Source organism: Priapulus caudatus, unplaced genomic scaffold (assembly GCF_000485595.1).
Source record: "Priapulus caudatus unplaced genomic scaffold, Priapulus_caudatus-5.0.1 Scaffold970, whole genome shotgun sequence".
NCBI lineage: Eukaryota > Metazoa > Priapulida > Priapulimorpha > Priapulimorphida > Priapulidae > Priapulus > Priapulus caudatus.
This window is the reverse complement of record NW_014578031.1, coordinates 1-26,610: the sequence shown is the minus strand read 5'-3', so window position 1 is coordinate 26,610 and position 26,610 is coordinate 1. Positions and strand designations below refer to the sequence as shown.

General features: G+C 44.7%; 4 protein-coding genes across 6 annotated transcripts in view; 2 read left to right on the top strand and 2 right to left on the bottom strand.

The window, feature by feature from the left end:
* LOC106814738 (stromal membrane-associated protein 1-like) overlaps positions 1–6,249 on the bottom strand; it is an 18,624-nt gene extending 12,375 nt beyond the window's left edge. For 2 of the 3 annotated variants that reach the window (XM_014819085.1, XM_014819087.1), the window contains exon 1: positions 5,886–6,249. In XM_014819085.1, the coding sequence (XP_014674571.1) occupies positions 5,886–6,003 (118 nt within the window). In that variant the 5' untranslated portion in view covers positions 6,004–6,249. The remainder of the gene's footprint in view (positions 1–5,885) is intronic. The other variant, XM_014819088.1, reaches the window with a different exon arrangement.
* Positions 6,250–6,308: 59 nt separating this feature from the next.
* LOC106814729 (cyclin-G-associated kinase-like) lies at positions 6,309–11,100 on the top strand. The gene is made up of 4 exons (XM_014819076.1): positions 6,309–6,402; positions 6,727–7,742; positions 7,988–10,649; positions 10,814–11,100. The coding sequence occupies exons 2-4, from the start codon at positions 6,834–6,836 to the stop codon at positions 11,098–11,100; spliced, it is 3,858 nt and encodes a 1,285-aa protein (XP_014674562.1). The 5' UTR covers positions 6,309–6,402; positions 6,727–6,833.
* Positions 11,101–16,648: 5,548 nt separating this feature from the next.
* LOC106814736 (transmembrane protein 218-like) lies at positions 16,649–17,857 on the top strand. Its single transcript, XM_014819083.1, has 3 exons — positions 16,649–16,883; positions 16,996–17,098; positions 17,610–17,857. Exons 1-3 carry the CDS (start codon positions 16,765–16,767, stop codon positions 17,748–17,750), a joined length of 363 nt encoding a protein of 120 aa, XP_014674569.1. The 5' UTR covers positions 16,649–16,764; the 3' UTR covers positions 17,751–17,857.
* On the bottom strand, positions 17,774–26,359 carry LOC106814734 (solute carrier family 23 member 2-like). Its single transcript, XM_014819082.1, has 12 exons — positions 26,283–26,359; positions 25,995–26,086; positions 25,605–25,663; positions 24,963–25,144; positions 23,409–23,529; positions 22,775–22,931; positions 22,449–22,604; positions 22,006–22,103; positions 21,810–21,915; positions 21,317–21,484; positions 19,789–19,884; positions 17,774–19,328 (listed from the first exon to the last, which is right to left on the bottom strand). The coding sequence occupies exons 1-12, from the start codon at positions 26,324–26,326 to the stop codon at positions 19,021–19,023; spliced, it is 1,587 nt and encodes a 528-aa protein (XP_014674568.1). The 5' UTR covers positions 26,327–26,359; the 3' UTR covers positions 17,774–19,020.
* Positions 26,360–26,610: the final 251 nt, after the last annotated feature.

Sequence of the window (26,610 nt, the reverse complement as noted above, 5' to 3'; positions counted from 1 at the left end):
ATATACCCGTCTTCGATGTACCGGGTAAGGTAAGTGAGTTGGCTGTACAGGATTTTCGCTGGTCTGGAAACCTGCCTGCTCTGGGATGAGGAGTTTTGTCCATGTAAGGGGTCAAACGGTAGAACTCACGATAGGCAATCGAAATACTGAAATATCTAGCGAGTAGTCCTAATAAACACAAAAGCTAATACTTGTGATTAATAATGGAATACATTGAACAATTAAGGCCTGTTCAATCTTACGTAAAGGCAGTTTAAAATTTTGGGTGGGCCTGTTCACAATTTTGCTAATTTCCATGCCCGTGTATCTCTGAGAAGGAATTGCAGGAGGCTACGACATTTGTTGACTTTACCAGGTATCGTGTCGGTACAACTTCGGGGTTGGAACGTGATCTGGAGGTTTTTTCTTGTCAGCAGTCTCGACATAGCTAAGAAGTATGCGCCCTAGCGAAGTAAAGCGCATACCAGCATCCCGGTTTAGTGTTAACACCACAACCATATTGATATGACGTTTCGTAAAATGCAAACATTCTAATGTTGAATCATACTCTGGTTCCTTATATTTCGTAACTGGGACAATTACTTCTTATCTAAGCTCATTTGAATTATAACATTTTGAGAAAGAAAATGCAAATGACAAGGTTTAAAAAACAAACCAGTTATGTACATCACACTTCCAGGCATAAAAACTGTAAAACTTTAGACCATGTGGCTGACTTTCATTAGTGTCTTACATGCCTGCGCAATGAAAACTAGGATAGAGCTAGGATAGAAAACAAAAGAGCTACAAGACATGACTCGTACTGGTATATGACATACCTTTCCCTGTGGGTCTTTGCTGTGGCACACCCATTCCTTTGCTATGTACCGCTTTCTGTTTCGTGACTTCTGCGTAGTAAAAGCCTCTAAAGACACTATTCACCGCATTCAGGAAACCCTAACTGAATCTGCACCATCTATTTAATTTCCCACCATCTATAAATCCACTTCTACACCATTCACAAGCTCTTTAACCCTGTTTATTACATCAACAGGTTCATCCAAGAGCACTTATTGGCCTGCGGAACGCCAGCTAGTCGCAAGCCCCGCCATCCAGCAAACAGCACCGCCACTCTAAGTATCATAGCCGCCATGCTAAATATCCTAGCCCCGACCACCCCTAGCACCACCAAACCGCCTCCGCGATTTGCAACTAGGACGCGTAAAAATGGCAGGACACACGCCATGCTATAATGAAAAAGCTTGGAGAACCCTGTATCTATATAAAATATTTCAAAGTGATTTATATTCAATATAGTGATTAATCCTAAAAATATTCATGCGTAGTCCCTGCCACTATAATGTAAAAACATTCTGCTCTCAATAAAGTATGGAAGTATAACGATAACGATCCTGTCTGGGTCTTCTGAAGCCATCCATGGAAGGTCGCTCATACACTTGCACCGCGCACGACTGTTTTCCCCAATCTCTGTCATCGACGTGAAACAACACAAAACCAAGCCTAGTGGAATCACGTTGCTATTTGTTGGCTCGTTATCTGATCAGTTTTTAATACTTTCGCCATATAATTAAAAGAACGATGTTTAGCCATTTTTGCAGGCTAAAAATAAAACAGTTTAATGCTGCAATCTCGTGAAGAACAGCCTGTGTCGTGTCAAAATCACAACATGACATTATATTACGGCATAATATCATTGTGCTGATAGGCAATATATTTTTATGAAAAGATTTTAATATTACTTTAAAGTTAAAAGCCTGTGTTATAGAAAAATATGTAAAAAGGCAATACCTCAAAACTGGTCGGGACTCCATTGTGTCACAAAATTCACAGACTTTACTTAGATATATGAGTTCCTAAAATTCGATGTTACAGCACACCTTCTACCAAAGGAATATGCCTACTATCCATGAAGCCCATCGTGGACGCTGTGAAATAATAAATATCATAGCTTCCAATTATATACTGCCAGAGCTATAATCATTTGTAATGGCCCGTTTGGGTCAGTAAATCAGGCATTGCTCAAGCTGTGAAACATGAGATCTCTTGCATTTAATCATCAATGTCATCAGGAGTGTTAATAAAGACAATTTGTCCTTTATTAATCTCTGATGTTATATCTATTAAGTTCTCTATCTCTCTTCTGTTCTTCTGGTCTAAATCGACTCCGTACCACAGCAGATAACACTAACAGGGTACAAAGACACACCCAGCAGCAGACCCAGAACATCCATTTTAAAGAGCTCTACCTACAGACCGAGCATATCACCACAATGAAAGGGCCAGTGGCCCAGGGTTTCTTAGTTGGGGGGTGCAATGCTGTAAAAGCCAGTAGCTCTACCACATTAGGCACTGTGTGTGGCGGAAAACCTTGTAGCAGTCCAGTAACACTTCAAAGTATTCAGTAGAAGGTGGATGATTTAAGTATAATCTTTTGTTAGAATTTTATCTTGGACGACTCGCTGTCCTCACCACCCACCCCCTAGGCATTACATATGGACACTGGAGCAATATCATAAAGTGACTCGGAAACAATTTTGGGGTGCATGAATACTGAAAGAGCATGCAAACGTAGATGTAACGATTAACCAAGGCATCGAACTAGCTGTGGCGCCGGTGGCCGGCGGGGCCACCAAAACTTGATGTCTGGCCACCACAAATTCCGAAAAGTTAAGATTTGGTGCGCCGATCGCCGGCCACTATAAAATTCATAAGTGTCTATGTGATAGAAAAATAATTGTTTAATTACGTGCTTACATCTTCATTCAAAAGAGATGCGAGCAATTTCGCGCGCGGAGGCGAGGGAACACGGTAGCACAGTGCAGCATTCTAAACCGCCGCGGCATACCGGTCCGTCTACTAGCGGCTGCAACAAGCCACGTTATTGTATTAGACTGGTATCCGGCCATCACGCTCTGCTTAGAACAACAATGTACACGGCTCTGCGACGAAACATTCGGGCCGCGAACCAGTTCTAGCCAAGTCAAAATTCTGAGCGGGCGCAGGCCATAGCAAATATTTTGCAAAGCGTCACAGCATACATGTGATTTACATTGTATCAAGCGAACAGACAATGCTTCTAGACAATACGCCCTGTCTGCAGTGTACTGTGGAAGTGTGGAGGCGTGTGTGAAAATGAACGCGAGCGTATGAAGAGTTTCGAAGCAAACAATTGTCATAAATAAAAAAATGATGAAATATTCTTCCCGTTTTGATGGTAGTTTGTTGCAACAAATGTGAAAATACGGGACCGGAGACACAGCGTTCCCGGGAAGGGTCGGTACGGACGCGGGACACATGGGCTAAAATACGGTACGTCCTGGTCCCTGATTTGCTAGCTAGCTGCAGCTGGTGCTCACTGTTTCGGATCCAGGAAGCGAAAATTTCCAGCGTTCGAAAGTCGCGCGTAGAATAACGCGAACTATTTCCTGAAGTTGCATACAGTATTTTTCAAAAATCCGAAAGGGTAATATTAGTGCTATTGTAAGTTATTTATGCATTTTCCTGTCTCCTTTACGCCAACGAAATATTGAACTTAGACAGGCTCCTATTTTTACTTTAAATGCATGCGTACCCAGGCTACTTTGTTGATAAAATTATGGCGTTCTACTTTATCTTATTAATCTGCAATATTCTTATTTTACAGTTTCCAAAGCCGTGCCGAGACACTGTTTAACTTTCATGAGATTAAATGTAATATTTTTATCTTTAACAATGAAAAGCCAATGTGTGTGTTGTTGTTATTACAGTTACTTGTTTTAATATTGCATGCTCTGTGACTTGATCTCTCTTGAACGTCTGAACTGATCGATAGCATGTGCACGCGCGGTGTTTTAGATAAATAATGAGTGAAAGTAGAAAAATGAGTATGCAAGATTCTGGTGAAAATTGATGCCGTGGAATGGATAATTCAAATGTTATGCCTCAATCATCAATGTCAGTGTGTGCCATTGTGTGGGGTTTGTTTAAAGACTTGTGGCAAGTGCATCAGACGGCCAATTCTCAAATAATATACAATACGAGATTGAAATAAGATTTATAATGTTTTCTTTGTGTTTTTTTCGGGCCACCAGATTTCCATTTTCGGCCACCAAAAATTGAAAATCAATGATTTCTGGTGGCCCGATCTGGCCACTGAAAAAAAAGTTAGTGTCGAGCCTTGGATTAACCATCAATAGTGATTATCAATGACGATGGTCACTGTCTTGTGCATTACTGCATGATATCTATCCATCTAACCAAGTTTATTTATTATTAATCCAATGTCTATTTGCTATCAATGACAATGTTTAAATTGAGGCGTGCACTGTCCCATCACTCAGTGGCTTATATACTTATAGTTGTGTGAAATCATAATACGTTTGAAAAATTATTATTACAATGTATATTAGGTACGCACGAAGGGTCGTTGTCGTATCAGCTACTACATATATACATGTACCCGAGGTAGTTTTAGGTTGTTTAGTATTATGTTTATATTTTTATATGAGGTATGTTTAGGGTTAGGGTTAGGGTTAGGATACACTTCTGTAGTACAAGTCTAGTACACTTTGTGTATACATATATGTACCTCGGGTACATATATGTAGTACCTGATACGACAACTACCCCTTCAGCATTAGTTACCGGTGACGCATGTGAACCATGATTTATGATGATGTCATACTGATGATGTGTCAGCCGAATTTAACGGCGCAAATCCACTTTAGGCACCTTAGGTATTACGAAGTGATGCACAGATTTTTGTGTATCATCAACTGATGCACAGACTTTCCGTATATCAAGGAATGATGCAAAAACCCTAGCCCTAACCCTAAGAGTAAGTGACAGTAAACTTGTCATAAAGTATAACCTTAGCTAGCTCTAGTACTATAGCCCGCGTACATTGACTGCCGCAGAGCTATAGCACATTGTCAGCTGGAAATAGCATCAACACCGGTTCCCAAAGTTCCCACAAAAAATCGCTTTACAAAACGCAAAATGATCGGGCTTTTTAACACTTATCTATCTACGTTCACATCTCACCTATCTTTTTGAACACTTTACACAACTTTACACCATGTATTTATCCTTTTATTCCACAAAGTAAGCACTACTGGCAATTCATTTTCAAACGATGTGGCGAGCGCACGCGTGACGTCACCGGTATTGTATATACATGCCCCATAGCTGCCATGTGTTTTGCGTACATATCCAGTGACGTCACGCCAAATAAAAGGATAAATACATGGTGGAAAGTTGTGTAAAGTGTTCAAAAAGATAGGTGAGATGTCCACGTAGATAGATAAGTGTTAAAAATCCCGATTATTTTGCGTTTTGTAAAGCGATTTTTCGTGGGAACTTTGGGAACCGGTGTTGATGCTATTTCCAGCTGACAATGTGCTATAGCCCTGCGGCAGTCAATGTACGCGGGCTATAGTACTAGAGCTAAACCTTAGGCTTAGCCATCACGAAGTGTGTTAGGGTTAGGGTTAGGGTTTTTGCATCATTCCTTGATATACGGAAAGTCGGCCCAAGGATAGAGAACATGGGTCCCAATAAAACCAATGTGCCTAACCCTAACCCTAACCCTAGTAATCCTAACCCTAACCATAACCCTAACCATTGATATAATATTATATTTATATTGATGTAAATGACATTGGTTTTATTGGGATCTATGTTCTCTATCCTTGAACCGGAAAGTCTGTGCATTAGTTGATGATACACAGAAATCTGTGCATCACTGCGTGATACCTAGAAGGTGCCTAAAGTGGATTTACGCCAATTAGGCCGGCTTACAACGTCTACAGACTACAGACTACAGTCCATTTGACCAAGTGTTGAAGTGAGGTAGGCAGGTACTCCAAGACATGGGACTTTGGAACAAGATTGATTTTGTATCTTACCCTTTGCATCACAGTCAACGCAGTACTTGTTATCTTCGTCCCTTAGCAGTCCATTAAGTATAGCTTGGAATTTTTCCTGTAACTGTTTTTGTCGATAAACTTCTTTTTGGGATGACATGTTTCCCAGGGAAAGTACACGACGAATTTGCAACGGAGCTGATCAACACCCACTGGACCTACTTTGTTGTTGCGTACTATTTGCGTTACTAAATATTAAAATGATTCGATTAAATTATTGAACCACGTTGTCTGTAAGCTGTTAATTTACAATTTTGGTCTAAATGCTATTTTGCTCTAATCCGTTTCTTCAGTTTGTCTAAAGTAAGAAACTTCCGGGAACGGATTACTGCGGATTGGTATCGCATGGATCGTCGTAGAGGGCACTCACTACGCCAATGACGTCACACATTGCGGATACTTGCTACGGCGAAGTACGCCTTCGTCGAAATGGATTTTGATCGATTTTTTTCTGATTTTCTCGTGAAATATCATCAACTGATAAATTTGGAGAGCAGCGGTATGTAGTATTTAATCATGTTGAATTTAGGAGGTAAATGTTAGCACGTGCAGCGTATTAAATAGCATTTCCTTTGATTGAACTTGATCTGGGAAGCTGCGTGAGTATAGCCATAGGTTGGAAATTCCGAAATGTAGAAATTCTGTACTCGGCTGAAGTCTGATAAAGTATAAGTTTCAAATTACGTAAAAACTATATTGTTACGCAGTGGCATTTGCAGTCGCAGTGGCTTTTAATGTGAATGGAAGTAATATTACTTTGTTATTTCCCACGTATTATATATTTGACTAAAATCTGATGTTTTTTACGTTCTAAATTTTTTAGGCGTCTCGACCAGATAACAGTTCAATCACACTGGTGAAAGGTCATGCGGAAGCCACGCGTGTGTATACGTTATACGAGGTCTGAGAGTTAAAAAATCCCTATCAATAATGGGTGACTTCTTCAAATCGGCGCTGGGGGGCATCCTCGGTGGATCTGTCGGCGGCATTGACAATGATTTCGTGGGGCAGAATGTGGAGCTCGGCGACATGCGATTGAAAGTTCGTCGGGTCATAGCTGAGGGAGGATTTGCCTTTGTCTTTGTCGCCCAGGACTTGGCAACGGGCAACGAGTACGCGCTGAAGCGGCTTATAGCGGCAGACGACGAAGCCAGCAAGCTGATAATACAGGAAATCACGTTCCTGAAAAAGCTCAGCCAGCACCCACACATAGTGCAGTACATACAGGCTGCCTCCATAGGCAAGAACGAGTCGGACAACGGCAAGGCAGAGTTCCTTCTCCTGACGGAACTCTGCACCGGCGGGATGCTAGTCGACCTGCTCAACAGCAGAAAGGAGTCGCTGACCGTGAAGGAAGTGCTGCACATCTACTACCAGATGTGCGTCGCTGTGCAGCACATGCACGCGCAGTCGCCGCCGATCGTCCACCGCGACCTGAAGGTCGAGAACTTTCTCCTCAGCACCAAGAACACGGTGAAGCTGTGCGACTTCGGCAGCGCGACGACGCGGTCGCATTGTCCGGACGAGACGTGGAACGCGGTGCGGCGCAGCGTCGTCGAGGACGAGATGATGAAGAACACGACACCGATGTATCGGGCACCGGAGATCCTCGAGACGTACAACAACTACCCGTTGAACGAGGCGATGGACATGTGGGCGATGGGCTGCGTGCTGTTCCTGCTCTGCTTCAAGGAGCACCCGTTTGAGGACTCGGCGAAGTTGCGGATTGTCAACGGCAACTACAGCATACCGAACGCCGACGGCGTCTTCACGCAATTCCACGATTTGATACGAGGGATGTTGAAGGTGGATCCGCGCCAGCGGTTGAACATTAACCAGGTATCTGGCATTCTACGTGAAAATGTTATTTCGATTCGCTATTCTACCTCTTCACTCGTTATTCTACAAATGTAGTAAATTAAGTCTTCTATTTATATATAATTTTCTATATGGTGTGCACATTAATTAGAAAATTAGCTGCGTCTATGATAATAAGAGTTCGTCGTAAAGCATAAACGGCTATGCCTGCCGCTATCTAAATGTGTAATCTTTCTGTAATGAAATGTGTAATTTTTGTGATTCAGGTGATCGAAAAGCTAGAGGAAATGGCTTCGGCATTGGACGTGAACGTGCTAGGACCACTGACGGTACCCGGCCAGCCTTCCCCACGTCCCGCGAACGAAGAGAGAAACCAGCAGCGACCCCCCCGACCTCCGCCACCACAGGATCAGGCCGACGTCGGCGCCATCTTGGGCTCGTTGAAGATGGGCGCCGGCGGCCTCTTCAAGAGCATCAAGGACACATCTAGCAAGGTCATGCAGAACGTCACCGCCGCAGTCAACAAGACGGACCAGCTGGATCTGAGTTACTTGACGTCGCACATCGTCGTCATGTCGTTCCCCGCCGAGGGCATTGAGTCGGCCTACAAAAACAACATCGACGACGTGCGCAACTACCTCGAGTCGAAGCATCCCAACCACTATGCAGTGTACAACCTGTCGCGGCGCACCTACCGCTCGGCCAAGTTCAACAACCGCGTGTCGGAGTGCGGCTTCGCGCCGGGCCGCGCGCCGACGCTCGGCAGCCTGTTCGCGATCTGCAAGAACATGCTGCTGTGGCTGCGGCAGGACCCGGCGAACGTCGCCGTCGTGCACTGCACGGACGGCCGCAACGCGTCAGCGATGGTCGCGTGCGCGTTCCTGCTCTTCTGCCGCGTGTTCCGCACGAGCGAGGAGTCGCTGAGCGCGTTCGCGTTGCGGCGCGGCGAGCCGGACGCCTCGCCGTCGCAGCAGCGTTACATGCAGTACATCGCCGACCTCGTGTCGGCCGAGCGGCCGCTTGCGCCGCACGTGCGGCCCGTCGCCGTCGTCGACGTGACGATGACGCCCGTGCCGGCGTTCAACCGAGCGCGCGCCGGCTGCCGGCCGTTCGTCGAGGTGTACGTCGGCGGGGAGCGTGCGCTGACGACGTCGCGCGACTACGAGGCGATGCGAGGCTTTGACGCGGCGGCGGACGCGTGCGCGGTCCTGCCGCTCGACGCGATGGCGGCGGCGGTGGGGGACGTCACCGTCGTCGTCTGCCACGCGCGCTCGACGTTCGGCGATCGCGTGCAGGGCAGGGTCTCTGCGCTCGAGATGTTCCGTCTGCAGTTCCACACTGGTTTCCTCGCGCTCGACACAAAATCGCTCGAGTTCCGCGCGTCCGAACTCGACCTCGCCGACGCGCCGGACAAATACCCGGACGGCTTCAAGGTCACCCTGGGCGTGGTCGTCGGCGATAAGGATCGGCCCGGGTTCGACGCGGCGCCGTGGGAGAACTTTGCGACGAAGAACCTCAGTCCCAAGTACTGCTTCGCGAGCAAGGAGGAGTGGGAGCAGACGGTGATGAAGTTCGGAACGGGATCGCTGGCGAGGCGCCGGCTCTACCAGCAGTCTAGTCAGTCATCGGGCGACTCGCACGAGTCGCCGGCGCGGAAGGCGCCGCCGCGGCCGCCGCCGATCGGGGCGAAGGCGCTGGGCAAGCAGCCGCAGAGTGCGTTCTTCACGCAGTTGGAGTGGAAGGATGGCGAAGGGCCAGAGAACGAACGGGCGGACGGCGAGGCTGACACGGGCAACCTTCTCGGAACGAGCTTCGACGTGGCGCCGGCCCAGGCACCTCCCGACGCGACGACGGCTCGACAGCAGCAGCAGCAGCAACAACAACAACAGCAGCAGCAACAACAACAGCAGCAGCAGCAACAACAACAACAGCAGCAGCAGCAACAGCAGTACCAACAACAACAGCAGCAGCAGCAGCCGGCCACGTGCATGAACCTGCTCGGACAGAGTTTCGACGCCAGCTTCGATCAGCTCAGCTCCTCCCGTCTAAGCCGGGAGAACGGCGCCTCGCGGAAAGTCGATGCGCTCGCGGGCAACGTCGACCTGCTGAACATGGACACCGGCCCGGAGCCGTCCAACTTCGACCTTCTCAACGGTGCAGAGCGAATTCGCTCGAGCGGCGGCGTTGCCGCCGGCAACGGCTTTGACGCATTCCAGGGGAGGGCGCCAACGCCGCCGTCGTCGTCGCACGACGGAACCCCGTTCGGCGAGTTTTCTGCCAACCAGAGCGACGCCTTTGATCCGTTCCGCGGGACCACACCCGTGCCGAAAGAGAGCGCCGCTGCCGCCACCGCGAAGGGGGCGCCGACGTCGTTCGCGACCTTCGACCCATTCTCGGGCGGCGGCGGCGGCGGCGTCGCCGCGGTGACCGAGCCGAACCTCATGGATTCGTGGACGGCATCGAACCTGCACGTGAACGCGACGCGCAGCATCCCGCGCAACGCGTCGAGTCCCGGCCCGCTCAACTCTCCGACGATCGAGACGGCAGCCGCAGCGGCGGGGGCGGGGGCGTCCGGCGCCCAGCTTCTCGACCCGTTCCACGACCTCGGCTCGTTCAATAAGAGCTCGAGCTTCAACAACTTCACGTGTCGCTCGGAGACGAACAGCCCCGTCTCGTGGAACAAAGCGAAGCAGACGCCCCCTAGCGGCGGCGGCGCACAGGGCGTTCGATTCCAGGTCGGCGGCACGTCGCCGGGACTCGCTGCCCAGCAGTCGTCCCCCGTCCGCCAGAATCAGCAGCAGCAGCAGCAGCAGCAGCAGCAGCAGCAGCAGCAGCAGCAGCAGCAGCAGCAGCAGCAGCAGAGGCCCAACTACAACATCAGCTCGAGCGTGTTCACGACGAAGGACGAGTACGGCGGCGGCGGCGGCGGCGCCGCGGACGCTTGCGTGCGTCCGCGCGCCGGCGACGACGACTTCGCCGACCTGCTCGGCTCGCAGGGCTTCTCGTCGTCATCATCGTCGCGGCCAACACGAGCCGCGCACGATCCGCGACATGCGGCGCGACGAGCTCGAGCGCTCGTGCGACCCCGACAGAGCTGCGCGTGCGCGCAGTGGACGAGCGGCAAGCGAGGCAACATCCGCACGTGCTCTGCTCGCTGCGCACGGTGCTGTGGGACGGCGAGACGCGGTGGCGCGACGTCGGCATGCACGAGCTCGTCGCGCCCGAACAGGTGAAGAAGTGCTACCGGCGCGCCGTGCTCTGTGTGCATCCGGACAAGCTCGGCGGCACGCCACAGGAGACGCTCGCGCGCATGATCTTCGTCGAGCTCAACGACGCGTGGAGCGAGTTCGAGGAGGCTGGATGCAAGCCGCTGTTCTGAAAACCTCCCTCCTCCTTCCTTTCCCTCCCCCGTCTCGGTGACTGCGGCTGCGTTTCGGGGACTGAGTCTCCTCTGCGTGCACGCTTCGTCTCGGGGACTGAGTCTCTCTCCAAGCCCCCCCCCCCCCCCCCCAGCGTGCACGCTCCGTCTCGGGGACTGACCCTCCCCCGGCATGCACGCTTCGTCTCGGGACTGAGTCTCTCCCCGGCGTGCACGCTCCGTCTCGGGGACTGAGTCTCCCCCCGGCGTGCACGCTGCGTCTCAGGGACTGACACTCCCCCCGGCGTACACGCTTTGTCTCGGGGACTGAGTCTCCCCCCGGCGTACACGCTTCGTCTCGGGGACTGAGTCTCCCCTCGGCGTGCATGCTTCGTCTCGGGGACTGAGTCTCCTCGAGCGGAACCGAGCGCAGCCCTAATTTTGTTCTGGGAGATCGACTAAAGCAATATTGATTTGCACGCCGCGAAGATTTAGATCGTCGGATGTACTTTGCGTTGCGACGGAGTCGGCGTGCAGGGCCCGGTTCCATTGTATCGTTCACTCGCTTTTCGAGTTGCGTTAGAATGCCCAGTAATTCTGTTTGTATAGATTCGCGAAAATTCGCGAGAGACATAGGAATCTGTTAGGAATCGGTTAGGGTGCCAGTAACATGCGGTCCCATATTGTTATGTTATGAGCAGAATGAATCAAACACTATATTGAGCTCCTAGAAATAAAATAAAAAACTAACACGTGTCTTCGTCATACCATTATGCAAATTTTTCTCACATTTGCGTTAGACATATGCAGCTATAGTCTAATTAGTGTAATTTTTGCAGTAACGTGCAATATATCACAGTCAATTCATGTAATTACACAAGCCACGTAATATTGAACGTATGACGATTACACAGTGTATGGGCCATAATATCATGACTATTGCGGGGTTCTGGGATGAGTAACATTTTGCTTTATTCTCCAAGCAGAATGTTGTAATCAATTTAAATGTGTTATTCTACGTTGCGAAGCATTGCCACGCGAATAGTGTGTTTGATGTTATGCAGTTTTCTAGCAGCAACGGAGGTTAACAATGGTGTTTTATCATTCCTATCGTTTTGGTGTTTTACTTTGCTGCTGCACCTGGCAAATGTAATTGCTTCATACTGAATATATAAGCTATATGAGAAATGCACGTGTGTAAGTGCAATCTGTGATTCGTGCAGGGTTGAGACGCACTGCTTCAACGTCGTGATAACGGGGTATTTAACCACAAATCTTTTGGTGGTAGTACTTTACCACTACTACTTGTGCAGGTCTTTGGTTTCACTTTGTTCCATTGGACATTACAATGGTTAGGCCAAAACAAAATATAGGTGTGGTTACGGTTTCCCGACCGACCCTAAACATTTTATTGTCAATTTTCTTTAAAGTCAAAAAAATAATAATATGAATTGGACAGTTCCTGCTTCAAAAGGCACAACGCACATCCTTCGGACATGGTTCGTAAATAAAATATTTCAAGAAAATAAAATGTTTTCCCTACCTACCTACCCTATTTTTTCGGCATTTAACGGTAACCACACATATATTTTGTTTTGGCCTTATCATAAACGTGGAAAGGGACTGAACGACAACAGATAGAGCGTAATTAGGAAGCTATGAAGAACATGTAAACCCGTTTCGGTTGATGTGTTTTTGGTGTTATTTCGTGCGCTGGTATGAGTTATATCATCGGCAAACGAGGCAGAGTACGAGCTGAAAAATGAGACTGAGTTGGTGCAGTACTGTCTTCCAGGTGTGTTTATTGTGATAGCAAGTTTAACATGCTCATTTGTTCAGTTTGTGACGTAAATTTTTATTGCCAGTTGTTTAATTTTAATTGTGGTTCATTATTTGTGTAAGATAAAATACACAGTCGTGTCAATTAATGGGACAAATGAGGCGTTAGCGTGATGTATATGCACGGGAAACAATATCTATATATATATATATATATAACGAGAACGGAGATAGGGGGACGCACTAAAGAAGGGGATAGATATGACTGTAGTGGCAGCTGAGGTTCTGCATTAATTAGCATGGCGCGCTGTAATTAGCGAGGATTTGTTTGTGTGTTATCCGTTGGTATAGTCGCAGACGTACAGCGTGCTAACGTACGTAAGCCGACGATGCAGTCTGTCGAGAAGATGTACATATACAGGGCTGCGGCAGTTGTTGATGAGTCATCGGTCGTTGTCTTGGCATATAGAATATATAAATATATGTGTATGTATATATGTGTGTGTGTATATATATATATATACATACATATATATAGAACAAATATATGTAGAGTGGCTAATAGAATGCTGTTTTGTTGACACGATTTGGATGTAATGAATGGGAGTTCCATACAGCCAGCAGCAACGCCGGCCAGTTGCGGGGAATCGACTTGTGTATTTCCTGATCAATATAATTGGGCGATGGAAGTATATCCTCTCTGGGGCTTCGTTTGTAGAAGGCCGACTGACCGACTGACTAATCATCCAGACTCGCTGTATATATATCAAGAGTAGATAATAGGATATATCCTATGTGCAAGCAGTTGATATCTGGCTTGAGTAGGGAGAGAGAGAGCGAGAGAGAGAGAGAGAGCGAGAGAGAGCGCGCGAGAGAGAGAGAGAGAGAGAGAGAGGAGAGAGAGAGAGAGAGAGAGAGAGAGAGAGGGAAGCTGAAGCTGTGCTGTGCGTGGTACATACAGAGCTGTACATGTCCTGCGCTGTCTGCTGCATCTTTCGGCTGTCGTGCGCGTGACGCATCTTGCGTACCCCCCCCGTCCGTCCCGTTATTGATTGTCACGATTTCGAATTTCAAAGTTGTGATACTGCTCGGTGGAAGAGGGGCGGTCTCTAAGGCGGTCAAAAATCTAGTTAGTGTAGCCGAAATGTTTGCCAGTACAGCCTGTCCCCTGTTTTACTCTCTAAGAGAGAGAGAGAGCTAAGAAGCGAGCGCATGCGTGCGTACGTGCGTGCGTGCGTACGTACGTGCGTGTGTGCGTGCATGCGTGAGTGTGCGCGAGTGAGTACAACGAAGGGAGTGAGTCAGGTAGAGACAGATGGAGTCGGAGGCGTGATGCTACATTCATTTCACGCCTGTTTAAGATATGATATTATACACTTCATTCAGTACACGCCTGTGTGTGTGGTGTGCGTAGGGCGACGAGGGTTGAACATTACGTGATGATTATTCATCGTGCTCGCATACGATGCGCGTCGTCGGTTAAGCCTAGCGCAGACTTGCGACTTTTTCATGCAACTCGGCTGCGATTCTAGAATCGCAGTCGAAATTGCTGTGAAATCGCTGTCTGCGGGAACGTGCAACTGCAACTCGTAGCGATTCTGGTCGCTTGCAACGAGTTGCGAGAAATCAAACTGATTTGATTTTCAGCAACTCGTCGCTCCCAATCGCTCCGAAATCGCTTGCATGCGTACACGCGGTGAAGCGTGCGACCGATCGCATGCGGTTGCAGGTTGCAGCGACGTGCAACCAAACGTGGCAAGTCTGCGCTACGTTTTAGCAGACACGTCTGGCGTGAACGGATGGATTCACGGCTACAGTCGATCGGCTCTTTCTAGTAACGATGTTTGCGGCGATGGTTTTCCTTGATAGAACTAATAGTTTCCTTCCTTTATAGGAAACGAGGCGTTTTCATGTCCTTTCCGCTAGTCTAAATTGCATTTTGCTATTGGCTCAACGGCTCGTCGGAGTCGACTGTTTGAAGACATGGTGTGCCGTTTGTCCCCAATGCACAACGAATGTTTAGTGTGTGTGTGTAGACATTTTCTGATTCGCGGTTGACGAGTACTATATATGATCAAGAGCGTATAAAGAAGGCTTATAAAGAGACGCTCTTGATATGATGTATTATTAGAAATATTATGGATGCAGCTGCTACCACTGACACGCATGACTAAGGTGATAGAAATCAAGGCGCATACCATAGTCTGGCCTGTACGTGTCGTAACACTTGCTAACTGCGTGGGGGCGAGTTGTAGTTAGAAGGACGGCGCAAGTTGATTGATTCAGATGAACATATTTATTATTCGCGATCGGTATACAAGTAGAACGGAAATGCACTACGTTGATATGTATGAAATGTTATACTCTTTACGGTACATGAGATATGTAGCTGCGTGTATAATGAGAGGCGTTACTAAGAATAGAAACTGTGCGTACACAATGATACAGTTATTGTTAGCTATATGCATGATGTAAGTAATAAATGCCATGCCCATTACAACCTTGCTCTATATGTTTCTTTGTGTAGTGGAAAGTAGAGTAAAGTAGGTCGCGTAGCATGAACTCCTGCGGGTCTAAAGTTTCAGTAAAGGAACAAGATATGAATCAAGAATGCGTCTATAACTACATATAAAGACATAACTACATATAACTACATATAAAGACGTAACTACATATAACTACATAACAAGGAGTAATGTCTATAACTACAAACGCGTCTTGTGTCACCACATGCATGATATGTGCTGGCTATACACAATCATTTACTCTCACTACGCTGTGATATCACATGAAGTCGGATCTATGTGGGCGGAAAAAAATATTTACACGATACATTGAATGTAGTGAATACAAATTACTAACTAGTTTTAGAAGAGATATTGAAGTATTCAGTAGGCCGGGAAAAGACGGGGAAGAAAGGCACGAAGAAGGAGCAAAATGATTCCCACTTGAAGCCTTCAAGGGGCAAAGTATATTAGTAAAGCTCTCCCCCAACCGCTAGCTTCGGCCCATCCGTATATAATTTCGTTAAAATGATTCACCAGTGATGAGCATATACGCAGGAAATTTATAGAGAGGACAACTTTAGGAATAGTTTTCTATGAAAAATCTCAAACGCCTTGCCTCCCTCATGCAATAAATTGGAGCACAATCTTCTCAACACTCCTTACATTTTTCGTTGCCATTCGCATTTGTGTCGCGTCCGAGAAGTGCTAGTAGTGACAGTGTATGATGCTAAACAAAATATATAATTTTGTTGAAATTATACAACTAGGCCTACATTGTACAATCTTGCCTCCTTTATGCAACAATAAGATATTATAGTCATAGACATCTTATATGTAATTATGTTCTATTTCTATGCCTAAAAGAGAATCAAACAGTATGAAAGAAAAAGAGAACGAAGACTAAACAATTTGAACAAAAGATGATCTATGAACTTTATAGCGATAGATATTTGTACTACATTATTATTCTGTGTAATGCCCGTTTCGGGTCCTCACTAGGCGTATATATATATTTCTATGCCTAAAAGAGAATCAAACAGTATGAAAGAAAAAGTGAACGAAGACTAAAAAATTTGAACAAAAGATGATCTATGAACTTTGTAGCGATAGATATTTGTACTACATTATTATTCTGTGTAATGCCCGTTTCGGGTCCTCACTAGGCGTATATATATATTTCTATGCCTAAATTAGCCTTTTCACCACCAGGGGTCACTTGTGTCGGACATAGTTTAAAGATGGAGCATAGATACTAACCCCTTGGGTTAGTATCTATGGATGGAGTGCGTGTAAATGTTTTAAAAGTGTACGCGTGAGGTTCAATGTGCATGTTTACAAATCAAGTAAATGTTGCTGTACTCCATTTAGATACTAAAGACGGAGAATATCGGCTGCAATTATGGCCGAAGAGAGCATTCGTATCTTGGGAGTCGGAGTCGGTGTCATTATTATCGGAGCGCTTTGGGTTATGTGCCTGTTTCTCTGTATCTTCTGCACTGCGGTTACTGGCGGCGCAAGGTGAGTGCCGTGCTAAATTGACTAATTGCTATGCCTATTAAGATAGTCCGTCGATTAAGTGCGAAAATAACTTTACTGATTTAAAATGAATGTGGTCTCGCTCTGCTTTCAGGAATAGTGGCTTCATTACGTTTGCAATCGCTCTGGCTGTCACGCTGTTCCTGGTGTTCCTACCTAGGCAACCACTTGCACCACCTCCCGAGTTGGATATGACCGTAAGTAATGCTCATAAGTTCTATGTCCCCCAGGGTACTGCCGGAACGTACCCTGGTAACTATCTGATATGGTTAGGGTTAGGGAGTAGGCGTAGGCGACTCCCTAGACTCGTTAGTGGAGTAGGCGACGTACGGTCCGGCATATTAGATAGGTACCAGGGTACGTTCCAGCAGTACCCTGAGGGACATAGACCCTCTCAGCGTAAGTAATAGCAGATGTATGTAAATGTCTATCATGCTCGGGTTAAATAAGGGGTGGGTTGTCCGTGTTGGCACTTACAACCTGGCATGCAGCACCACGTACAACCACCCATTTGTAATTACAAATAGCATTTGTAATAAGTGTGCCCATCTGATCATGAAAGTGAATCATTATGATTATATTAAATCATACCAAGAATATTATTTGTACATTGTAATATTATGTGTATATACACAATTAAAATGAATAGGTAAAAATTCCATCAATTTAATTGTTTATTGTTAATTTGTTAATTTCTGTTTTTTGCAGATATACGATGGACTCTTCTACTGGCGACTGGCTATTCTTGGCTTCCTGTCCATCTCTCTTATAGTTGGTATGGTGGGTGTTCTGAAGCATTATTTGGCAGAACCAATATATGCCAAAGCTTTGAAGACACACCGAAGTTGACATAATTCAGGAAAAAACTCATATTCACATAGTAGTGTTATATCACTACGCTTTATTCTTATATTTTTGTATATTGTAAATATGCTATTAAATAATTTGGTATTGAAGACATGATTAACTCGAATGTGTTCTAGCGGTAGTTCAGGTTTAAAATTTTGACAAAGTTTTCTTCAAGTGTAAAGAATTTAACTATGAAGGCCTGTGGACACTTACAACCAAGCGGATATATTGCACCACCCACTGGGTGGATGGTTACCTGGTCATTATTATGCAAGATAAAGACCAGGCTCAATTAATAAAAACAAAGACATCCTGAGCATATAAAATATTATTGAATTGCACGATAAAAAATTAATTAACATGATAAATTTTTAAATGTCAAGTAAAAACATTTAACAATAAAACAAGGTATAATAATCATCTATCCTATATATGCAGTCATAGAAGTATGCTATCAAATCACAACAATCAAACCATCAATTGATTTTTACAACCAGATTGTCTTACAAATCAAAGCATCCAATTTTTACTGGGAGTGTTGTTTTCTGAAAGACCCATGGATGTCAGCCGTGTGTGGACCAGTACCAATATAATACGAACATCTAAGCTATGCATAGTTACAGGGCTGAACTAGGATGTGTAAGCCCTTGGAAACCAGTTAACAGGCTTTGTTAGATTATACCATCGTGTTCGCCGTACATAATAAAAATATAACAATAAGTTGTTAAGTATATAAAAATAATAATGTAGCCTTGCATTTTAACTACTGTACCAACAATTTTAAAATGATCTGAAATTATATGAGGCCAAACCTGTATATTAGGGACAGTCAAAGAAAACCTTAAAACATTTCATTAAAAACAGGTGTCCATTTCACTGCATAACTGCTACTGGAGGGAAACAGTGTCCTTTCTAGAGAGGTGTTCGTTCTTTAGAGGTGACCACAAACACGTTTGAATGCGCACGTATAAGGTGATATACTTGTTAGCATATGCATGGTGTTGAAAGCATAGACATGCACAGTTTACCTGCTAGCCTCAGCAAGGATTAGTGTGATTACGCTAAAATCTCCATTTCTACAAGGTGTGTGTGTGGACACAAAATTGCCATCTACTATTTAAAAATGGATATGCCACGAAGCCTTCGCGCCATATTTTACCACGAGCGAAATGCGAAAGGGACGAAAAGTACATCTGCCCCTTCTCTACCCTAATGACTTCATTGGCATCATAACAATGTCGACTTCACGTGAGCGGCCTTTAAGCGCCTGTCAACCCGTGTGGGAGCTCTCGCGATTTTCGCACGACGACTCGGCCGGTGGCGGCGAGCACTCTGTTGGCTGCTGTCGAGCGTTTCCCGCCTGAGAGTTGCTCTTGCGAAGAATCTGCGGCAGCAGGTTTGAGTACAAGCGGCCCGAGAACGTCGGACAGATGGGCACGTAACGGAAGCAGGAGACCTTTCGCACGAGATTCATACCGAAGGGAAAGTCGTAGGTCGAGCCGTTCGTGCGATCCTCGGTGTCGCCCTCTACCACCAATTGCTTTCTCCATTGCAGAAGTCCCCGCTCGGCAAGCGTACCTGCCAATACGGCGAAAAGAAAGCTGTAGGCGATGTCTGGTCGGATTGACTGACTACGCATAGATTGGTCAGGGTTAAAATTGTTTAGAAATATTACAAAAAAAAATTGTCCTAAAATTTATCCTTAAAGTGAAATAAAATAAAATTGCCTACAATTTATCCTTAAAGTGAAATAAAATAAAATTTCCTAAAATTTATCCCAAAACATCCTTAAAATAAAATAAGTCTTAAAATTTATCCTAGATTGGACTGAAAGAATGCAACAATGCAGTATACCAATCCTACAAGTATGTCGTGAAGACGAATTCTTAAGTTTCTGTAATATTAACTCGAGAAGCAAAGGAGGAAGTAAAGGAAAAGGATGTGCATGCGGGAAGCTACCCAATATCCGCAGTGCTTCTCTACAGGGCTTGAACATTGGCAGGCTCATCAGGTTTGTCGCCAAAGCCGAAGCACTCACCTGGAACGGTGTTGTCGAGGACGAAACCGGTCACCCCGCCGACAAACATGCTAGTGCTGCAGAGCACGGTGATGATCTGATTTAATGCCTTGTTACCTGCATCAGGAAACCATACAACGTACACTTACTCGTCGCTGCGTCAGCTGTATCGCGAGAAAGGTGACGGCCAATAAACGCTGGTGAATTTGAATTTCACGTACTTTCATATGCCTTCATCCTGTCATAGGCAATTTAGTTCTGCTAAAGCCAAGTGGATGTGAGAAGTAACAAGCGCCGCAGAGCGACAGCGCTCAACTGACGTGTACTGTAGCCAGGTATTCTTCTGATAAACTCACTGGCAACCGAATCAAGTGCGCCCTCCCGCCACCGCGTTCGCGCTCAGAGCATATATCTAGGATGCTACTAATACAGATCTAAAATCTATGATAGGCTTTGCTATACCGATAGTACAGTAATAAAGATACAGCTGTGTAACTTTAATGACTTCACTATAAGTATATTAACATGTTATCATGAATATGCGGCGAGTGCGAGCGTAATGGTGGTGGTGTGAGGAGGGTGGGGTGGGTGGAGGAGGCTCTAATAGCAAAAGCAGTTCAGTCCTTTGTTAACAGTCAACAAATCCGTGTTGACCTCTCCTCTTGAGGGTCAAAAGGTTATCAGACACTTACTCTTCGCACGTCAGCGGAAAGCACATTTCATGGTCCTTTCAATAAAGTGATAAAAATGGTAGGTCAGCGCTGAAACAAAAAAGTTTTTCACTCGGTCCGTTAGACCATGTCCTCAGAAAATGTCTGATATCTGACCTTTCCCCCCCTGCCATTTGACCTGTGACCTCCAATTTCGCGCTGGTGATGGGTTTCCTGCCCATCACACTATACACCTATACCTTAAGTTAAGGGGGAAATATTCCCCCTCGATTGACACACCTTGACCCTTGACCCCCAAATTCAACATCCCCAGTTCTTATCCCCCCCCCCTCCGACGTCCCAAATATCAAGACCGTACGTCGAGCGGTTAAGATTTGTGCCATAATTGTTGACACACGGACGGACGGCCGGACGGACGGACAAACATTCATGCGATTCTACAAGCTGCATCTGACCTCGTCAGCTGAGCTAAAAATGTGGAATTAGGGCATGTATACGCTCGCCTAAAAAATTATATATATACTTATCTATCACATTAAATTCGGTGTTTGGTTGACACATTTTATTCAGATAATAGATTATAGATCTTATATGAGCATTTTAATATAAAACAGTACCTACATAACGATAGAAATATGGAGATCTGCATCAGAGCTCTGCTAATTTGGGCGTTTTATGAATTTTGTAATTTGGGCATTTTGCTAGGGGTCAGGGTGGCATGTTATTCAGTATGAAAAATGCCCTGGATTAGGCCCTGGTATGAAAACATATATGCTGATGAACTTGTTACTAGATGCCACATAGGAACACAGTATGTATAACAATCAGTACGAATAAAATCTGGGGAAAGTCCCATCCGTTAGTTGGTATCACCCTACCTGTTTTAATAACGTCGTTGTGCTCCCCTAACCACGTCGGCAACACCAAGCCGAAGATTATGGAGAAGCCGAGGATAAATAGGTTGCGGGTTGAGTTGAGATCAACAAACTGAAGGTTAGACAGGCCTATGGCTGTCACCATGCCGAACACAACGCAAAACATGCCTCCTAGCAACAGTAAATGCATTGTGTCATGCAAGTAGCCTATCAACAGCTAAACTCAAACGAAACGGTGAGTGGCACATTAGAATAAACAGCCAAACTCAAACCAACAAAACAATTTATAACACATTAGAAAGAGTAGCCTCCACACAGACCAACTTTTACAAAATAGTATATAAACACAGAGTGGAATAGCCTTCAGACCATGCAGCTAAAATAAGTAAGGTCACTATAAACAACAGACGGGAGTAATCTTTTGACAGTATAGAACAAATCAAAATTATCATAACAACAAGCAAAGTATTTAGAATAATTATAGCAGTGATCGTACCTATTATGGGTTCTGGTATAGTGACAAACAGGGCGCCAAACTTTCCTATAGTCCCAAACAGCATCATCACTACTGCTGCCACTTGAATGACTCTACGACTTCCAACCTGTGACGAAAACACACATATATATAAATCTAACTGCAACAATAAAGCATCGCACAACTTCTCAGCGACGTATTTATCTGCTAAAAGTACCTTGGTTATGCCAATCGCACCGATGTTTTCACTGTACGATGTGGTTCCGCTGGCACTACCCCACACACCGTCGATCATGCATCCCAGTCCTTCCATAACTGGTCAGGAATAGAACGTGTGTGAAGTCACCTGATATTCAGCAGTCAATACTCACTTAACGACGTATTCACGCAACTCGTAGTTTGTACAATCCAACAACTATTGCTTGTTAACAGCAGTATATTTTTCCAGAGAATCTGGAGTGATATAGAATTTCAGATATATGGGAGATGGGTATATGTATTTTCCAACAGCATCGAGGTGACTATTTAGGATATGTACAAATGCACAAACGTATTGTAGTACAAATAAGACTGCAGCTAGGTGAGGCATACAAATAACCGAGACTGATTACACACGTACACGCTTTACAACATTTACACCGATTGCATGGTTTAACTCACACATTCCCCTGTTAATGGCGTGGCTCGGCGGTGGAGGGGCCCCGGCGAGGCGAGCGCAGGCATAGTAATCCCCCACGGACTCCACGATCGACGACATGAATCCGGCAAGCAACCCTATCACTCCAGCGGTGCTAACGGTGGGAAGGCCCCACTGAACTGGAACACAAACGCGGCGCGAATATTTAGCATTTAATAAAATTCATAATTAAAACGTTTCACCCCGCACTCAAATAGTGCTGACATCCGAGTGTCAATAGTGGCACGAATTAACTAGAACACAAATATAATGGCCAGTAGGAACGTATTTCCGCATCGATTCGACTCACATGGGTATGGGAATCGGAACCACGGCGCAGTATTCAGCACTTCCAGCTTCGTGTCTGTCCTTGACCAGTAGCCATGAGCTGTCGGGTTATCAGGCAGGGCGCCGGAAGCGGTTAGGATAGCACACAACAGCCAAACAATCGTGATAGACAGTATCACCTGGAGACAGATGCAGCAGTAGGGTTTCATTATTCTAAGCTAGATGGTCAAACGTGCACTGATTCCAAAAGAGGTTAGGCTCGATATTTTTTATACTTAACACCAACAATACTTTTTCGTAATAAACTTAAGTAAATATTTCTTTTTACATTACTATAATTCAACTGCTTGACAACATTTTAATCATACTGGATAATTTAAAATCGAGACAATTATAATATTGAAAATTTTTAACCTCAATTATTAACACCATTCCCATCTGTCAGTGGTGGCACTGGATTGATTATTCGTGTAAAATTATGCTGGTACTTTTAGGAGATCGAGTTGCTTTGAGACTTTAACATTGTCCATGGATGCATGAGAAAATGTTTATTTCAAACTTCACATATTTAAGTTTAACAGTACTATGTGTGCATGCGCGCGTGCGAGCGAGCATGCATGACAGTGTGCGTGCTCTGTGTGTAGGTGCTAACTTACAGGAAAAAGCTTGAAGATAGGCAGGGTCAGCCGTTTGAATCCGACTCCTCGTGTGTAACCAATGCATGGAACGTCAACGTAGCGCAGGTACTGGGAGAAGACAGTGATCAGCACAATTGTTCTGCAAGAGAGATAAATGCTACTAGTAAGCAATAAATCTAATAATCCTCACATTCAGGTCTAACTGAGTCATTACTTAAGAGGTGACTATTGGGGTCAATTTTACTATTGCGATAGTATTGCGATAGTTAAAATACTATTGCAATAGTATTGCGATAGTATTGCGATAGTTGTAGGACTATTGCAATAGTATTGTGTAAATACATATTAATTACAAAAATATTCTGTTTCGCATGGAATACACAAGTTTTGTGTATTTATTTTATTAGCATGCATTTTTTCTTTATTATCATGACATATCGTCACACTTCGGTACTCTATGGGTCTTTCCTAAGCATGTTACAAATGCTGTCAGCCTCGTTTTAGAACCGGAAATCTCGCGATCTATTTCCTCGATTTGGGAGCAGCTTGAAGTGTGTGCGTGTGAATTTTAGCACTCGTTATGGGTGTTTGCTGTTTACTTCTGATCATAAATTCAGGGCTCGAATTTCCCCAGTTTGAGGACTAATCCGTACGGATTTGTTCCTTCACAAATGAGCAAATCCGCTCAAAATCTAAGTAATCTGTACAGGGTAGGCTAAATTTTACTATGAAAGAAAAAATTGCATGCAGGACAAACTGTCCTGAATAAAATACCTTAAAGTTAAACATTACTATTTTCGCATTGGGAGCTCAGCATTTTATTGTACAGATTTGTCAGATAGTTGATTGAAATGCTGTATAATGGCTCTGCCACCACAGACTCTGTGTACATTTAATGATTTTAAGGCAAAGATAATTGCAGAGGTGGAAGGAGAACGGTAACGGCAAGTTATTTTTAAGTAATCCGTACGGATTTCCTTCAGGTTTCCTCCTGAAATCCGTAACAAACCCGTAGGGTAATTTACCCTACGGATTACCTCTGAATTTTTAGCCCTCTAAATTACCAACACAGGGTAGATACGCAACTATCGAAACTATCGAAACTATCGTGGTAGTACTACCGCAATAGTCATGCAATACTATCGATGGTCATATTTACCATCGATGGTCGACGGTTGACTATCGTGACGCTGTCTATTGCGATGCATCGATATTTCGATGCATCGTTACACCCCTACTTAAGAGACATGTTCACAAGATGGTTGTTGAATTTTAATGCGAAAATAAGCATGCAATTTCAAAAACGTGATGTAACATGCAAGCATGCTGGGAAGTGTTCTATGTTCTTAATATTTTTCACCCTGTGCATTTAGCAGCGTGTCACAGATATCTGCCGAAAATGAACCACAAAAAAGTTGTTCTAACAATAAAAATAATGATTAGAATAGCATGACAATATCTCAGAAGTCCGGCTTACCGTAAATGGTAAATGTACATTTCAAAACAGTTTGTGCAGATGGCCTATTCAAATATCTTGTCATATACTAAAGTTTTTGATCGCTTAAAACTCACAATATAGCTGTCCACCATTCCTTGGAAGCAAAGCCAGCGGACACTCTGAACAGTGACAGACCGATGAGTGAGATGGTTGGAACAATGGCAAGAGGGCCGATAAAGCGCAATATGAATCCGACAAGGCCACTTATGCCTATCAGAACTTGGAAGAATGATGCGACAATCAGGCAGCCCTGTATCTGCAAAACACACCAATAACTTCCTTTCACGTTTGATCGCAGGTGAACATATGATAAACATTTACAATGCACACATCCTGTAGGCTGTGCAAGTATAATAGACAACATCATTCTCATTTAACTGCAGTTTAATTAGGTTCTAAGCAAGTTGGCATTAAAAAGAAACTATATGTCTATATATATATATATTTATTTATTTATAGTGTGTCAGTCTGTATGTTGTTGCATAGCATGGTATAACCGTTCTACCGCCTTAACATTTTCATTTTTATTAACTGTCCCTAATATTTCTATATATATAGTTAATAAAACTGGCCACCTACATAAATATAAGTAAGTATTTCATGACATTGATATTTGATTCACAGGATGTGATGTGCAGGGATTTAAAGTTAGAGAAACTGTAGCTGCAAACAATCAAGCTGTTAGAAATTATTGGCCTGAATAATATATACCTCACCTCATTCATACGAGATAACCAGATACTGTCTTTCTCATCCTGTGTCATCAATGTTAGAGCTGCAAGCATTAATGAGCGATCGGCACATTGCCAAAGCAATAGCAAGCATACATGCATACATATATACATGCTCACAAACACTTTGCCATTTAAATGCCTGCATATATAAGCCTCTGCACATGGAAATGCCTCCACAGACCACATACATATACGTATATACATACACACAGATATATGACATGCAAGCAAATAAACAATGGAAACTTCAACTCACATGCTCTCATGCACAGGTACTACTGCCCCTCTGCACATACACATGCATGAAATTGATACTATATGTACTAAATATGTATTACGCATATTAGTATTATTAGTATTGACATACTCTACCTTCAGCATCAGGACACTGCCATTTTGGTAGAGAAAGGATGGCAAATACAGGTGCTAGGAAACCATAACTGGCGCCTTGAACAATCGGCAACCTAGAAAACCACATTTTGTGATGTCATTTCTTATGCCACTTTCATATCTACATGCTACACTTTTGGCGGGCTTATAATTATCGAATTTAACAGGATATGAGAGGTGAGATATATCGTAAGAACGAGATATCACAGAGGACGCATCACCAATAGAATAACTGTTGAAAAGAAAGATCTGCATTTTTTTTTCAAGTACCGTGGCAACCTGGCGAGCAGGCAGACGACAGGAAACGCGAACATGCTCACCGCGAGCCGAACGTCGTTTGCAGAATGGTGACGAAGCCACTCACGAACAGGACCGTGCAGATGACCTTGCTCTGGGCGAGCGTGTTGTCATAGATGCACATCTGCGGAGTAACTATCAGAGGCAGTGCCACCGTCGCCCCGAACATGGTCAGGTATTGCTGAAGTAGTGTAAGTGGACAATACAGCAAACCAATGTTATTTGCAACTAGAACAAGCTTTACATAACGATGAGAGCAATATAATTCTAAGAGGCTCGTCAACTGCTTATACTGTACAGT

Excerpts from the sequence above, each read along its gene's own strand:
- LOC106814729 (XM_014819076.1), top strand. The coding sequence starts at position 6,834 with ATGGGTGACTTCTTCAAATCGGCGCTGGGGGGCATCCTCGGTGGATCT. Across the intron at positions 7,743-7,987 it reads AGCGGTTGAACATTAACCAG|GTGATCGAAAAGCTAGAGGA; the intron begins GTATCTGGCATT and ends TTTGTGATTCAG. Across the intron at positions 10,650-10,813 it reads GTACGGCGGCGGCGGCGGCG|AGCTGCGCGTGCGCGCAGTG; the intron begins GCGCCGCGGACG and ends CGACCCCGACAG.
- LOC106814736 (XM_014819083.1), top strand. The coding sequence starts at position 16,765 with ATGGCCGAAGAGAGCATTCGTATCTTGGGAGTCGGAGTCGGTGTCATT. Across the intron at positions 16,884-16,995 it reads GCGGTTACTGGCGGCGCAAG|GAATAGTGGCTTCATTACGT; the intron begins GTGAGTGCCGTG and ends CTCTGCTTTCAG. Across the intron at positions 17,099-17,609 it reads CTCCCGAGTTGGATATGACC|ATATACGATGGACTCTTCTA; the intron begins GTAAGTAATGCT and ends TGTTTTTTGCAG.
- LOC106814734 (XM_014819082.1), bottom strand. The coding sequence starts at position 26,326 with ATGTTCGCGTTTCCTGTCGTCTGCCTGCTCGCCAGGTTGCCACG. Across the intron at positions 25,664-25,994 it reads GCAGTGTCCTGATGCTGAAG|CTCTAACATTGATGACACAG; the intron begins GTAGAGTATGTC and ends TAATGCTTGCAG. Across the intron at positions 21,916-22,005 it reads GTGCGATTGGCATAACCAAG|GTTGGAAGTCGTAGAGTCAT; the intron begins GTACTTTTAGCA and ends TTTTCGTCACAG.